This window comes from Hippocampus comes, unplaced genomic scaffold (genome assembly GCF_001891065.2).
Source record: "Hippocampus comes isolate QL1 unplaced genomic scaffold, H_comes_QL1_v1.1 scaffold166, whole genome shotgun sequence".
NCBI classification, from domain to species: domain Eukaryota; kingdom Metazoa; phylum Chordata; class Actinopteri; order Syngnathiformes; family Syngnathidae; genus Hippocampus; species Hippocampus comes.
The window spans coordinates 500,583-515,728 of NW_017805452.1; the positions used below are offsets into that span (position 1 = coordinate 500,583).

The window sequence follows — 15,146 nt, forward strand, 5'->3', positions numbered from 1 at the left end:
CATAGATCAGCATTGTTTAAAAACTTGATCAGGACATGCAATATAAAGAAAACGGCGAAATAAAACAATAAACGGATTCATATATACATAGCGAAGCATTTCAAGATTTACAGCGCCTGCGATCTCATTGGTTAAAAGACTTGCAGAAACCGGAAGTAAGGCTAGCCACCAGTTCTCTGATTGGACAAAATAAATGAAGTGGTATGATGATTGGCTACACTGGTTGTTGTCAGATTGTCTTTGCCCGGAAGTGAAACCGAAGTTAGCTGTCGCGAACACAAAGCGTGAGTGTTTCATGTTGATTTTGCACCCGATGTGACCTATATCGGCGTGCTTGATCCACTTGACACAATCGTCTACAAACATTTGAGCTATGTACAACTGTATTTAAATCGGGCTATTCTCAGTTTTAGCCAGTATCGTGTTGACGTTAGCTTGTGGTGAAGGGGGATTTCTAAATCCAATTTTCTCGAACGATATTATCGATATAGGTAGAAAAGTCGTGATGTCCGACAGTGAGCCGGAACCCGCGGGACTGGATGGCCTCCCGCCGCTCTACAGCATTTCCAAGGGAGAAGTGGTCTCCGTGCAGACCTACGGAGCTTTTGTCCGCCTGCCGGGCTACAAAAAGGAAGGTGAGTGAGACGCGGGGAAGTGATGACTGCGTGCTTTGAATGGATTTCGTGCAATACATACATTTTTAAAAAAGATTTGAGGAAGTAAAAGTCCCGAAAGGAGGGTGCAGACTTGTGGAAATGACTCATGCTGCAGTGATGACTGGTGGGAAGTTGGAGATTGACCACTTTGAGAGAATGATTTGGAAACAGTTAATGTAGTTTATGATGCATGGTTTCAACAATTGTTAAGGTATCAAGACATAGGTTGGGTTTTATAATGGTTGGCGTTCCAATGCACTGTTGCACAAACTGCAGACTTGCCAGTTGTCAGGAAAGCAATGCAAGAGCCAAAAATGAAGACGAAATGGAGTCTCTTTCTTGTTGTTGTTGACAATCTGTATGTACTTTCAGGTCTGGTACACGTGAGTGAGATGTCAGCCACGCGTATCGAGAGCGCCGCAGAAATTGTCGATGTTGGAGAGAAAGTATGGATTAAAGTCATCGGGAGGGAGGTAATTACACACATGTCCATGCACACAATAATGGGGAAAGTTCTTGGTACTTTTGGTTCGGATTGTTTTAGTTTCTCATACCTTTTAGTTTGAGGCATTCAAAGTGGCCATTGCAATTCCACCTAAAGGTCTGGGAACTAATGTTTCTGTGTACTTTTCAAAAGGACCTATGGTATTTCCACATAATGCTTCTAGTTCTGTGTACATTCAGTTCCAGGACAAAAAGAGTCACCCGACTGAATTGCCTCTGGAACCAGAAGTAACCATTGCATTTCCAGCAAGGTTTGGGGGACATTTGGTTCTGTGTATTTTCTGTTCCAGGGACTAAAAAGTGTTTTGATTTAAAAGTGCCCATTGTCTCTGTAACTGCATTTTCACTCTAAAGTTCTAGGGACTAAAAGGTCTGTCCTAAAAGCTCCCAATGTGTGTTGCCAAATTTCCACCTAAAGTTCTGGGAACTTTTAGTTTTGAAGCACATTTCCACCGGAAAAAAAAACCCCAAAACAACCACACCTACGGTTCTAGGAACTTTTTTTCTGGATAATATACCTGTTGCGATCAAGCATGATGCGATGACAGTTCTCAAGTGTGTTTTTTTGCTTGTCAGATAAATGGTGAGAAAATCAAGCTGTCCTTCTCCATGAAAGCTGTCAATCAGGGAACTGGCCGGGACTTGGACCCTAACAACGTTATGGCAGAGTATGTTCATTTTGTTGTGTCTTACCCGCACGTGTTATGAACATGTCGACGCGTGCAGGCAGGACGCCAGGCGGCGGAGGCAGTTCCGAGACCACACGGGCAACAGGATCACACTGGAGGCCGTGCTCAACACCACCTGCACAAAATGTGGCTGCAAAGGTGCTCTGAAAAAAAAGAGAGTATTTCCAATTAAGCCACCTTATTATCTAAAGTCGCTCCTGTATTTTTTTATTTTAAGGCCACTTCACAAAGGACTGCTTCTCTGCACCCGGTTTGCAGTACGCTCTTGTGCCTGATGAGGGCGACGAAGAGCCACAACAGCAGCTGCAGCAGCAGCCAGCTGCAGCTGCAGCACAAAAAGAGAAAGACAAGAAGAAGAAAAAGAAGGTACAGTAAACCTCGGCGACATCACAATTTCACTATTCGGGCACTATGATAGCCAGCCGGAAGTGTGATGGAAGATTCCGGTATAGATCCTTTTTGGAGCCGGGCTCGGTCCCAAGCCATCGTCATAAAAGTAAGAAATGCACACGTGACGCTTTTCTTCTTTCACCCGCCAGGAGAAGAAGATGAAGAAGAGGAAGCGCGAGAGGAAAGGGTCAGATAGTGACGACAACACCAGCGACGGCAGCGAGTGCAAACCCAAGAGGAGATGTCACGAGCGGGATGACGCCCACAAGCACAAGAAGAAACACAAGAAGCACAAATCGCACAAGCGCAGCTGAGACGGCTGCTCACGGGCAAAAAATGGCCGCCACGGCAGTGAGGACGTGTTTACGTTTCAAATTTGGATATTTATCTGATTGTTACGTTATTTTTTTCCCCCCCTCGTCATGTTGCTGACAAGACAAACTTAATGGTTGTGAGTATTTTGGTTTCAGGCCCTGGAAATTAAACGTGCACTCAAGCCAATAGTACCCATTGCAGTTTCATGTTAAGTTCTGGTACCTTCAGATCCATAGACTCAAAATTCCCTAGACCTAAGCTTCCCCCCCCCCCGACAAGACAAATTTTGTTTCAGAGTATTTTTGGTTTCCGAGGCTAAAACCAAATGTCCCCATTTCATGTTCTAAATTAAAAAAACAAACAAACTGTAAATTGCTAAAAAGACAAAACACACGTGTCCTCCATTTTGTTATCTGGCCCCATGTAACCTGATTAACTGTAAGCAAGATGACGGAGGCAACCACCAATGAGTAAAAATCCTCATTGAGTTTTACACTGCTCCACTTTCTGAACTTTGGTGACAGCCCAACAAGTCTCACACACACACACACACACACACACACACACATGCACACGCACACACACACACACACACACACACAGGAAGCAGTCAAGGCGCAAACAGGAAGTGTAGTATGGCCAATACCCACACTTCCTCCATGTTTTAACACAATGCTCTTTTGAAATGCAACCATTTGAAGGTTATACTTCGCAATGAATCCCCCCCCAACTTCCCCCCCCCAAAAAAAAAGATCTGATTTATTGGCCAAGTATTAGAACACACAAAGAATTTACCTTCCCAGTGACAGTTGATTCTTTCCAGATGTTACACAGTGCTTGTGGAAAAATGTGCTTCAAGATTCCTCGACTGTAATTTGCAAAAAAGGCCCGTCGGAACATGTAACAAACGACGTTTTTTGCACAGCCTCGTTGTCCTAATCTGTGGAAAAAAATCATTAGCATTCGCTCAGCAAAATAGCAAGTTAGCTTTTTTTGGTTTTGTTTTGCTCTTTGGGAACTGGGAAACAACCACAGAGGTTGCAATCCAGTCACCAGAATATGAAGAAAACATCACGGGAAGAGATTTTTGTGGGTATTTTGTTTTATTTAGCTCTTGTGTTCTTCAGCGTTTTAGCGATTTAGCCTGGTCTGCTTACAGGCAGGAAGTGTATTTCCCACAACGTCAATTACAGATGAACAATGCATAGGTATTTTGTTTTATTTAGTTCTTATGTTCTTTAGCGTTTTAGCGTCTGCTTACAGGCAGGAAGTGGATTTCCCACAACGTCAATTACAGATGAACAATGCATGCGTGAGTGTGTGTGTATAATACCGTGAAAGAGGGTGTGACAATCCCACAGTGGTTACAAGGAATATTTTCTTCCACACAGTTGGCCATCCACCCAAAAAAAAAAAAAAAAGGGGCTTGAAACACCCCAGCCAGATCCTCGTTTAAAAAAAAATATTTGTACACTGCTCCGACATCACTTCATGGGTTTAAAAAAAACAATTGCGAATGAACCCATGCCTGTGTGAAAAAAAAGTGCTGTGTTATATTTAGATGTTCACGATGCCACGTTTCAATTTTTATGAAACACATTGACATTGCGCTTTTTAAGATCATTATAATTTAAAAACAATTTAAATTTAAAAATAAAAAAAAGGGCCAGCATGTGCAATTTTCATAATTTTCTTTCACTTCATCCCTCAAATTGTCGTGCGCTTATTAAGGGACTAAGGGAGGTTCAATCCATAAAAATTAATAAGATTCAAGTTTTGGAATTTCAGATGAATTTTTAATTAAAATTGGCATGCGCATCCTCTATGCAAATATTTTATCATTAATTTTAAATGTTACCTCATCAGAAACAGCTTTCATTTTTTTTTCAAAAATAAAGAGGGGGAAAAAAAAGCTTTAAGTATAAATTGGTAATTAAATAGCGCTGCTCAGCAAAGTTTTACAATTTTTTTTTAACCAGAGATGCAATGCAAGTAACTTTTTTTTTGCGCAGATTTTGAATCTGCCCTTGTTTTTTTTCTCCCCGAAATCTGATGTACTTCTCCCCGAGTACATCAGATTTTTATCAGAACAAAAGCAACAGGTGGAATTTTTTTTTCCCTGAAACTTCATTGCTATTACAATGCACAGTGTAAAAAAAATATATATTTTGCTACGCCTGGGTACAAACAACCACAACAGTGCAGCGTATCTACTGTAAGTGTACTTAAAGTGTCTGCAGAGTGTCGGGCCGTCTGTCTTACCTTGCATCGAGTTACCAGCGCGTGGTGACCACATGACGCCCTCTCCAGTGAGCCGGAGAACAATCACGTGGAAAAACACCTGGAATTTTTTCCCTTCACCTTGCCAGGGCACACGCATACAGTACAGGACGTAGCGCAGGAGCTGCTCGGGGGTTATTTATAGGATGGAAAGTGCGGTCGCACTCTTTGGGATCACTTCAGAGGCCTCCGCCAAATTCCATTTGCGGACACAAGTTGCGCTTTGCCAACTGGGGGCCGCTTTGTTTTGGATGCAAGTGTACAAAACATGATCTTGCGTTCCAATTAACTCATTCAGTACTAGCCAATCCTGGACCAAGTCTGAAAAGACGTTTAAGAATGTCTTTGGGAGTGAATGAGTTAAAAAAAAAAAAAAAAAGGTGTCAATCTTTTTGTATTTTATTTTTTTTAAATGAAAAGCAAATTTGAGCTTCGGCACACGCGTTGGAGATGAATGTTTTTCGACGGCCAGTTTGGACTGGGACATTTTTTTGGGGGGTGGGGGGGGGCAGCGACTTGCAGATAGTGTCCCCTCCAAAAGTATTGGAACGGCAATGTCAATTTTTTCTTTGTTTTTGTTGTAAACTCAAGACATTTGGGTTTCAGATCAAAAGATGAATTTGGGATTGGAATTTGGAATTCCAGCTTTTATTTCATGGTGTTTACAAGTCGAGTGTTTTCAACAGAGCAGCTTTTGTTTGTAGCTAAAGCTTTTGGAGGGGATTTTATGGATTTTGTTTGACCATCAACTTGGGAGAAGCTTGCGGTTTTTTTTGGCTGTCGACTTGGGAGATGAGTCATTTTTCAGTGGACAGCTGCGACAGTGCTAGAAAATAAATCACAGTTTCCACATACAGTATTTGGCGTCAGTTCGGGATTCTTTTAATGACTCCCGAATGTTTCGGTTGAAAACATTTGCAGGTTTTCAAGTGGACTCCATGCAACACAATGCCACACAAAGGAAAAAAAAATTGGGATACTCCAAAGAAAAACGACAACAGCCCATTGGAATATTTTCAGTGTTTGTACCAGGAGAGGTTCTCAAAAGCGGGGGACGGGGATGGGATGGGCGGGGCGGGGTTCCACAGGTAGTTTAAATAATACTGACTTCCAATAGATGAAGTTAAACATGAGCTGACTCGTTGAGGTTTTGGGGCTCTGTAGATGCAAAGTATGTTTTTTTTGGGGGAGGGGGGGGGGTCTTCACTCCGCCCTCTCATAGTTGCGTGTGCAAACCACGGTGCCCACCGTCAGCGTCTGTTTCCAAAACAGACACAGCACGTTTTAGAAAAACAAAACAAAACAAAAAAAACGGACTTGCTTGGGTTTGATTTTGAGGCCACTGACCAGTGTGAGGGCGTTGCCGTTAACTTCGCGCACCAGGCTGGTCTCCTTGCCATCCCATCGCTGGATGTGCACCATCTTGCCGTTGTCTATTGTCACCACGGACTACGCACAAAGTTGAAGAATTAAGGTGGGAGATACATGCTAGTGCAGATGTGGTTTTTGCGTTGATTTGGGGTTTTACTTTAAAGAAAATGACCGTATTTTCCGCACTATAAGGCACTTATGAGTATAAGGCGCACCTTCAATGAATGAATTTTAAAACTGTTTTCATATATAGGGCGCACCGCATTATAAGGCACATATAGAAGCTGCAATTGTGGCTACGGTTGCGTTATGCATCCACTAGATGGAGCTATGCTAAAGGGAATATAAATACACTACAGGTTTATTGATATAGAGCTTTCACGACCGCTGCAGCTGTAACAAAGCGCTTTACAGAATATTGAAAATACATCCAAGAAATCAGAATATTGATCCATGCAGAAGGCGCATCGGATGATAAAGCGCACTGTCGGCTTTTGAGAAAATTGAATGCTTTCAGGGGCGCCTTATAGTGCGGAAAATACGGTAAATATCAACAACTTTAAAGGAAGTTACATATAATTTCACTTTTTTTTTCTCCAAACACCACACCAAAGTCTTGACACATTTTTTCACCTGCTCTCAGTGAAAACCATGTTTATAAATATCCATGCATCCTCTGACGAGGGTCGCGGGCGTGCTGGCGCCTATCCCATTTGTCTTTGAGCAGTGGGCGGGGTACGCCAGACAATTGCAGGGCACATATACAAACAACCATTTATGCTCACGTTCACACCTACGGACAATTTAGAGCATCCAATCAACATACGATGCATGTTCTTGGAATGTGGGAGGAAAGCTGAGTACCCGGAAAAAAAACCCACAGGCACGGGGAGAACATGCAAACTGAAGGGGACGTGCTAACAAGTCGTGCAACGTGTCGCCCATCGATAAATATCGTGAATAATAATCCCAAGTGACGTTTTGAAGCTACACGTTGCATTGAAGGGGTCTCGTCAGACCCACCTTGACCTTCCTGCCGTCGGCGGTGGTCTCGTCGAACTCCTCTCCCAACTTGAAGGAGAGCTCTGTGTTCTTAATGTTGCTCTGCGTCTTGACGGTCACCGTGTCGCCCTCCATCGAGATGATGGTGGTGGGCTTGGTCAGGTTGCCCACCTTGCGGATGGCGAAGCCCACACCTGCGGCAGCGGCGGAGGGTTGCGTTTAGGTGGCGGGGAAATAGGGAGCCTTTTCGTGAGCGTCAGTCATGTAGTGACTTGTGTTTTGTGTGCAGTATGTTCTGCGGGAACCCCAATCATCTGTGCAGACGCTAAATGACATGTGCGCACCTAAACACACCACAAGAGTGATCACTTTGCCTTTTGTGTGTGTGTGTGTGTGTGTGTGTGTGTGTGTGTGTGTGTGTGTGTGTGGGTGTAATCTAGTGGCTCATTGATCAAGAGAATTGCCGCAAGGGGGTTGAAAGGCTGCCGGTGCCGCGGCGATGGGCGCAGACGAGTCAATTATAAAAATGCCCTGAGGTCAGCGCTTGCAAATAACCTTGAAGCCCCGCCCCATGGTGCACAGGGCCCCTTCCCTCTCTCTTTCACTCACACACACACACACACACACACACACGCACACGCACACGCACACACACACACACACTGTTATTAGATATTTAGGCAGTATTCTGCGCACAATATTTTATGTATATTGTACAATATGTCCACTGGGACAAAAAAAACTTTTTTTTCCCCCGCTGATTTTTATAATCTAGAAAATTTACCTTCCTTAAATATTTAAATGGGGCACAGATGGCGTTTATTTTAAGAAGTTGGACCAAGTCGCCCACCGCGACGAACACAATGACGTCACCGGTCAACACAAGTCTGGCATTGCCGTGCCTAATCAAGTGTCCAGTGATGTCCTATTTGCAATCACGTGCTCCATCCCTCTCGAAGCGGCGTTTAAAAGTGCGAGCTCTCCTACGTTTCCCCTACAATGGCTGCCTTTCAGATGTAAGTGTGTGACCGCCTCCTGACCATTCTCCCATAGTGGGGCAAGCGGGGGTGGGGGGGGGGCATTCAGGGCCCTTCCCCACCACATTCGGGCCATGTGCTCGCTCACCCACTCCACCCTTCCTCCTCCTCAGTCTTTCCCACCCTTATTCCATTCTCCATCTTGTATGCCCTTTGAATAAATGCAAAAGCGCAAACACACACACACACCGGTGAGCAGCATGTGCTCTCTCACACACACACACACACACACACACACACACACACACACACACACACACACACACACACACACCACAGGTATATACACACACACACACACACGCGCGCCTCACAGAAAACAGACTCACCCAGTTGCTTCATGTACTCGTCAAAGTTGTCGCTGCTTTTCAGGTTCCACGTGCCCACGAACGCCTCGGCCATGATGGCTGCAGAAAGCTGGAGGAATGAGGAGAGTGTGTGTGTGAAAACGGGCGTGAAAAGGAGTGAGTGTGTGTGTGTGTGTGTGTGTGTGTGAGAGTGAAGGCAAAAGACAGAATGCAGAATGACGAAGGAGGAGGAGGAGGAGGAAGTGGTGCGTTCCTACTGGCTGGGTCGACACCGGCTGTTCGTGACGTCATCAGGCTACGCGAGGAGAGGCTGCCACGGGAGGAGGAAGGCGGTGAGTGGAGGTGCTGACTTTTTATCTTGAGGTCACATAACGTGAATAGTAGAAACCTTAATTCTGAAGAATTTCTCCACAGGTTTCATCATCGGCACTGTGATGAAAAAAAAGGGGGGGTTTCAGTTGTGCATGTTGAGCACAGCAGTATGCTCGGATCAAGACTCAGAAACAGTGGGTGTATTAAAAAAAAAGTATACACACCCTTGTTCAGATACAAATGGCAGCAAAACGTTTCCTATTTTCTGTACAACTAATTTTGAGAAAAAAAAAAAGGGAAATGCGTCACCACACAGCAAATCCCAAATAAAGTTCAGCTGTTCTAGGAGTAGGGGTGCAACCAAAAATTTTTGAACGGCAACATCTGTTTTGATTTAAAAGATGCAAATGCCTCAACTCAAACCGATATGTCGAGGTACGTATCACGTCATCTTTTATGAGATGCACATCCCTCTCGAGTAGGAGGGAATCGTAGGTAGTATGTGGGAGGAATTGGTTGTTTTCGTTCAGAGCGCAAAGCGTAGTCGAACTGTGCAAATCATTGAGTTGGTCGAATTGCGTGTAAACGGGGTGCCGGCAATTTAATGCGCCGTTGTGGGCTGGAAATAGACTTTTCCCGGCCAATCCGAGAGGCATCCCTCCTTTGTATTAGTATCAGGGAGGCTGGAGGCACAGTACGCCGTGCTTGACGTTGCAGGAATAGAAATAGACTCCGTGGGGTCGGTGCCTAACATTGGCAAGTAAACTGCAAGATCTCCCCTTGCAGATGATGTCGTCGGCCATGTATGTGGCACGGGCAATTAGAGAACGCTGAACAATTTCTTTGGAGAGTAAGAGACATTAATATTACTACTTCTTCGTTCTGCACTTGTTTGCCCTCTAATAACCTCTACAGGCCGTGTGTGTGCCAGCGTGTGTGCATTCACGCGTTTGTTTTCATGCCTTGAACATGACAGGCTCACCCAAGTGTGGGAAGTGGTCATGTGGCTGCCCGCCCGCCGTCCCTGGTAAAACCTGATACAAAAACTTGACGCAACCTTCAAAGGGCTACGCCTTCTGTGTGTGTGCATGCGTGTCATTATTTAACTCCGGCTTCGCAAGTTCTCAAGCATGTCACATTCCACCAGTTGTCTAACAAAACAGCACAGAACAGTTAGAACTGGCGAAAGCTTGACCTCCCCCCCGCGAAAACACTTTTCCCGATTCATCAGTGCAACACTGGGCCAAGATCCCAGAAAATGAGGCCAATGGAATTTCACATCAGACTTGGACCACATTTGCACAAACCATTTTTCTTAATCCCAATTTTTTTTTCTTTCAAGCAACCTAATTTATACTGATCAGTATCCAATCTATGAAACCGAAGATGAGGGCAGGATTTAAATTGTGGGTCCAAGTTCAAACATTATCACTCAAGTCCAAAATCAAAAGTCCAAATCTGGAGGAAAAAAAAAAAAAAAAGCACCATTTCTGCAACAAGTATCAAGAAAAAGTCATCATTGCCATATAAATAACCAGTTACCATTCCATTTGAGCATTGTTACCTCACACCACATGTTACACACACACACCCGCACTCGTGTCCTTCTGCCCGTCCCGCAGCAGCCTGTCTGGACTCCGGTGTGTGTGTGTGTGTGTGTGTGTGTGTGTGTGTGTGTGTGTGTGTGTGTGTGATATAAACAGGTGTGAGATACACATGCAGGAAAAAAAAAAAAGACACACGCACACAAACGGGCCACGAGGTGAAAGGTAAAGAATATAAAAGACTGACCTACAAGACTGACCTGTCATAAAATGTGTGTGTGTGGGGAGGAGGGGCGGCGGCGCGGGGGTTTTAAATATTTTAATAGCCAGTAGTCGATTATGTGTAAAATGCTACAAACTATCTTGCCAAACCCCATTTAATGTGTAATTTCAGAGATGCTGCGGGCTGTTTTGGCGCACTTCCGCCATCTGTTGGTGAAATGGCAATATTGCAACCAAGTAAATACCTAGTAGATAAAATACGATTGTTTCGAGTTCAAATGTTTGAGCTTCATTTTCACCCCCCCCCCCCAAAAAAGCCACTAACATGTTTATATATTTTTTTGAAAGACGTGGTTACATTACGCAGGTCACTTCAATATATTTTCGTATTTACGTTACGGTTGAATAGTCAAAGCACAGGATATAGATCCGGGAGGTCAAGAAAAGAATTCCTAATCCAATATTAACAGTAGCCCAGGAGACAGAACAATGAAGCTGGTGGCAAGGGGGCCTTAATTAAAAAAAGACCACCCAGTGCGTCACATATTGCATCCCAGAGCATGTTAGCAAAGGATTGCACCTTTGTTGTGTCAATAAGAAACAGCCCAGTAAATTACCCAACAACTTTTAGTGCAATATTATGAACATTTACATTTCATTCTAAGATTAAATGAATGTGCACGCTCGTGTTTAGTGACGAAAGTGAAAATATTACATATCCTCAAGTTAACTTCAAAATAAAATACATTCGCTTGTCATAAGCGCCACAATGCACATTCAACGTTGAATTCTTGCTAGTTTGAATAATCATTTTACTGCTATGACTAGCATAATGTTTGACGATACTGAGAACTTTTACCGTCCGAGTATCTTAATTTGAAGTAACAATTAACGATACTTCCTTTGCGAAGCCGTCTTGCTTGACAAATAACCATGGCAACCGCGTCACGCCAGCCGTTGTTACATTCAGCTCGCGAGGGGGTGACGTCAGAGACTTGTTTTCAATCGGAACTTGGTTCTCACTTATTTCGGTCTTGTTTTGTTCAGAAATGGCACCACCTGTGAAGGCTCGGTATGGCTGCGACCCGGCAAGGAAATGGAGACCCACAGGTGAGTTTTGCTTTTCGTAACCGACAACTATCGATGTCATACATGGGCAAAGGAAACAATTCGTAGACAAGCAGTTTTTTTTTGAGTATCGAACAAAATGGGGTTTGTGTTGTTAGTCAGAAGCAACTCGCACTTTTCAATCACGCACATCTACACACACTCATTCTCACCAACACTGGCGCGCGCGCGCGCACACACACACACACACACTATCACGCACATCTACACACACTCATTCTCAGCAACACTGGCACACGCACACGCACACACCCTCATACTCTACAAATACGCTCACACACAAACATGTGAACATTCCGCTACAAATACGCTCACACACAAACATGTGAACATTCATACATTACAAACACACTCACAAGCACTCTTGTTACAACCCCACTTACACACAACACGCTCACAAGCACTCTTGTTACAACCCCACTTACACACACCCGTCACTCTCTCTCACACACACGCACACACACTTTGTGGTCTAAAGTGAAAGATGTGGCATGTCCTCAAAGCTTCATTAATGATGCATTTATCCAAGTCAAGGTAGCTTTTGTTCAGGTGTGTGTGTGTGAGCCCGTCTTAAGAAAGCTTAAATAATTTATCTGGGAGCACAAGAAGTCTCTCAAATGGCACCACTTGCACTCCATGCAATGGAAAAAAAAATCTCAAATCTGATCAGGATGATTTGTTATTGAGGATTTTAAGTATTGAGTAGAAATAGTCACTTTACCGAGGTACAATAAAACAGACAAAGCAGTCAACTATTATAAAAACTCATAAGAACGTTTTTTAAAAATGTGCAAGTGATCATCAAACAAAAACAATTTTGGAGAGCTGAGTTTTGAGGGTTTTTTTTTTTAAGGTGGGGTGGTCAACTCCGGATTTTTGGATCTTTTTGAAAGTTCAGTCCTTGAGGCTTTAACTGAGTGACATGAAATTTGTTCAGCATGTCTATTATGAGGAGCACCACAAAAAAATCTCAGGAAGCAATGCCTGTAAAGACACGGGACATCAGCCATTTTGGTTCCGAGGGTCCTTTCAAAACCGGATTTCCCAAAACTGCAGCAGTCCTAATACCGTACATTCCTTTGTTTTAGCAGCCCTCTGCCCTTCTTTGAAGCGTACGGGCGGTGGTACGGGTGCTGCTGCGCCTCCTCTACCGCCACCCCTCTGGCACGCTCGCCACCACCCAGGACAGATCCGGGGGGCGGCCCCTCACCTGCCGCTCTTCCACGGGCGACACGCAGAAGAGAGCGCCGAGCGACCCCGTCTGGTCACGGTCGTGCATCCTAGTCCAAGCGCACCGCGGAAGGTAAACTGCCCACTTTTGTCTTTCGATGAATCAACATGTGGGTCATTAGGTGATTTTTGACTGTCTTGTACCAAGTAGATATTTATTGTGAAATCAGAAATTATTACGAATAGTTGGATTTTCACACCTGGATTTGGTATGTATCGCCTATGATTGGCGACTAATTATTGAGTATGAAAAGCAAAATGACATTTTTTGCATTTTTGATTTATATTAAAAAAAAAAACTGCTGTCATTTTGCTCATTTTTCCAAGGTGACGGTGCTTTTAAACCGCAGGGGCGTGGTCTCCTTTGAGCAGCTCTTACTGGACGTCTCGGAAGCGCTCGGGTTTCCTCGTTGGCACCGATCCCGAGTGACTCGCCTCTACACGGCTTTTGCCCGAGAGGTTGGATCTTCCTTCCATTCCTAAAATCGACACCAGGAATCTTAAGTCTAGTTTTTTATCATCCACCACAGGTGAAGAGCGTTGGCGAATTCTTCCACAGCGACACGGCCCTCTTGGCACTCGGCAAAGGCCGCCCGGAGCTGAACGCCCTGCACGAGGCGCTGGAGGAACTGTTCCCGGAGCAGTCCCGCTACCGGGCCGAAGCACTCCTGGTCTGGGAGAAGAAGCTCCGACCGGGGCCAGATAAAGCCGCTAAGGCAGACAGCGGCTACAGTGAGGGGATGGAGCACAAGGTTGCCACGGAAGATAGACCGCCACCCGAGACGGAGAAGTTGAGTAAAGGCGCGTCCAGGAAAGCAGCTCATCATCCAAACCACCTGCAGAAGCTCCGCGTAAGGGGCAGGGTCTACGAGGAGATGCCACCTGCCATTGGTCAATTTCAACAAGAGCAAGAGATGGACTTTGCTCCTCTGTGTGAAAACTGCTTGGCGAGAAGAGCCAAGCGTCCAAGTCCGGAGTGGAACAATCCGTTTTCAAGAAGGGCCCCATTGCCTCCCGTGCGCAGGAAACAAATGGGAAGTTCACCCCAAGGTTGGAAGAGTTTTGTATTATATGTATTATGCTTTTAACTTTATATATATAGTATTAAATTAAGACAACCGGTTTTCATGTTCCAAAAATTCCCACTTTTCCACACGCAGAAAAAACATGCACGTGAGTGACATCTAACAAAAGAAGCTGCCCATCTTTACAACTTCAAATTCAAATCTTGGCTTGTTCAAACATCCTGTGAACTATTTGATTCAGAACAATATGGCCAACAACAGTGTTGCTTTCCTAAGTTTTAAAAAGTTGAGCCTCAATTGTCTTTGAAACATAGGTAGTGCTTTGGTGCCATCTTGTGGCGCCTTTGGGCCGTTATAAACGTCTGTCAATTACTGGCAGGTTTTTGCTCTTCACAGCAGCTTGTGCTCAGCTGATTCTAATTACGAGTTGAATTCACTCCTCTTGGTGTTAATGTTTACAGTAAATTTCAACTGATTGGCTATCAACAGCTCAGAACCGTTTTTGAAGAATCGCTTCCCATCTTCCATCGCTAAAAATACCACAATATCACGTAGATGTGTCAAATTATAGCATTGTGATTAATTAATTACATCACATGTAGAGCGTTATTTTTTTTTTAATCGCGTTAATCTAAATTTTAATCTCTGCCTCTATTGTTTCTGTAGGTGGGTTGCCTTTTTCTAATAGCCCTTTTTATGTGTTGGCTTCCTGTGTTCGAGTTGTTGATCTGCCTTAACAATGTAACGAATTTAAAATGAAAATAGGGGTTTTCTCAGTAATTTTTAGATTAGATTAAAAGAAATTAGATTAATTACATACCCTAATTAATTAATCACGCTTTTTTTTTAATCGCATGACAGCGATGATATCAGAGAGGGTAACACGAATAACCTTGATTCACTGACAGACTCAAAGAGCCTTCCTGCCATCTCGAGTGAATTCTCGGCGCTTCGCTCGGAGGGCAGCGAGGTCGCCGAGGCTGACGTGAATCGCCTCTACGAAATGGCGCGCATCCTGGGGGATGGCAACTTTGCGGTGGTGCGCGAGTGCCGGTGTCGCGCCGATGGCCGGACGCTGGCCGTCAAGATGGTGGAGCGCTCGCAGCTGCTGGGCCGAGAGCACATTCTGCAGA

The 15,146-nt window shown here is 44.4% G+C and overlaps 3 protein-coding genes across 4 annotated transcripts in view; 2 read left to right on the forward strand and 1 right to left on the reverse strand.

The window, feature by feature from the left end:
• The first annotated feature begins 99 nt into the window (after positions 1–99).
• Positions 100–2,911, forward strand: zcchc17 (zinc finger, CCHC domain containing 17). 2 transcript variants are annotated; one of them, XM_019874178.1, is made up of 7 exons: positions 100–284; positions 492–635; positions 1,029–1,129; positions 1,737–1,828; positions 1,887–1,987; positions 2,067–2,215; positions 2,389–2,911. In XM_019874178.1, exons 1-7 carry the CDS (start codon positions 194–196, stop codon positions 2,551–2,553), a joined length of 843 nt encoding a protein of 280 aa, XP_019729737.1. In that variant the 5' UTR covers positions 100–193; the 3' UTR covers positions 2,554–2,911. The 2 variants fall into 2 exon arrangements, with proteins under 2 accessions (XP_019729737.1, XP_019729738.1); XM_019874179.1 differs by having other exon boundaries at positions 144–635.
• A 2,782-nt stretch (positions 2,912–5,693) lies between these two features.
• On the reverse strand, positions 5,694–8,759 carry fabp3 (fatty acid binding protein 3, muscle and heart). Its single transcript, XM_019874173.1, has 4 exons — positions 8,574–8,759; positions 7,229–7,401; positions 6,182–6,283; positions 5,694–6,091 (listed from the first exon to the last, which is right to left on the reverse strand). The coding sequence occupies exons 1-4, from the start codon at positions 8,644–8,646 to the stop codon at positions 6,038–6,040; spliced, it is 402 nt and encodes a 133-aa protein (XP_019729732.1). The 5' UTR covers positions 8,647–8,759; the 3' UTR covers positions 5,694–6,037.
• Positions 8,760–9,956: 1,197 nt separating this feature from the next.
• Positions 9,957–15,146, forward strand: part of LOC109518335 (serine/threonine-protein kinase DCLK3-like) — a 6,293-nt gene continuing 1,103 nt past the window's right edge. The window contains exons 1-5 of the mRNA XM_019874101.1: positions 9,957–11,740; positions 12,847–13,061; positions 13,316–13,447; positions 13,519–14,038; positions 14,922–15,103. Coding sequence (XP_019729660.1) covers positions 11,680–11,740; positions 12,847–13,061; positions 13,316–13,447; positions 13,519–14,038; positions 14,922–15,103 — 1,110 coding nt within the window. The 5' untranslated portion in view covers positions 9,957–11,679. The remainder of the gene's footprint in view (positions 11,741–12,846; positions 13,062–13,315; positions 13,448–13,518; positions 14,039–14,921; positions 15,104–15,146) is intronic.

Excerpts from the sequence above, each read along its gene's own strand:
- zcchc17 (XM_019874178.1), top strand. The coding sequence starts at position 194 with ATGAAGTGGTATGATGATTGGCTACACTGGTTGTTGTCAGATTGTCTT. Across the intron at positions 1,130-1,736 it reads TTAAAGTCATCGGGAGGGAG|ATAAATGGTGAGAAAATCAA; the intron begins GTAATTACACAC and ends TTTGCTTGTCAG. Across the intron at positions 1,829-1,886 it reads CCTAACAACGTTATGGCAGA|GCAGGACGCCAGGCGGCGGA; the intron begins GTATGTTCATTT and ends CGACGCGTGCAG.
- fabp3 (XM_019874173.1), bottom strand. The coding sequence starts at position 8,646 with ATGGCCGAGGCGTTCGTGGGCACGTGGAACCTGAAAAGCAGCGACAAC. Across the intron at positions 7,402-8,573 it reads CGAGTACATGAAGCAACTGG|GTGTGGGCTTCGCCATCCGC; the intron begins GTGAGTCTGTTT and ends CCGCTGCCGCAG. Across the intron at positions 6,284-7,228 it reads CCGACGGCAGGAAGGTCAAG|TCCGTGGTGACAATAGACAA; the intron begins GTGGGTCTGACG and ends CTTTGTGCGTAG.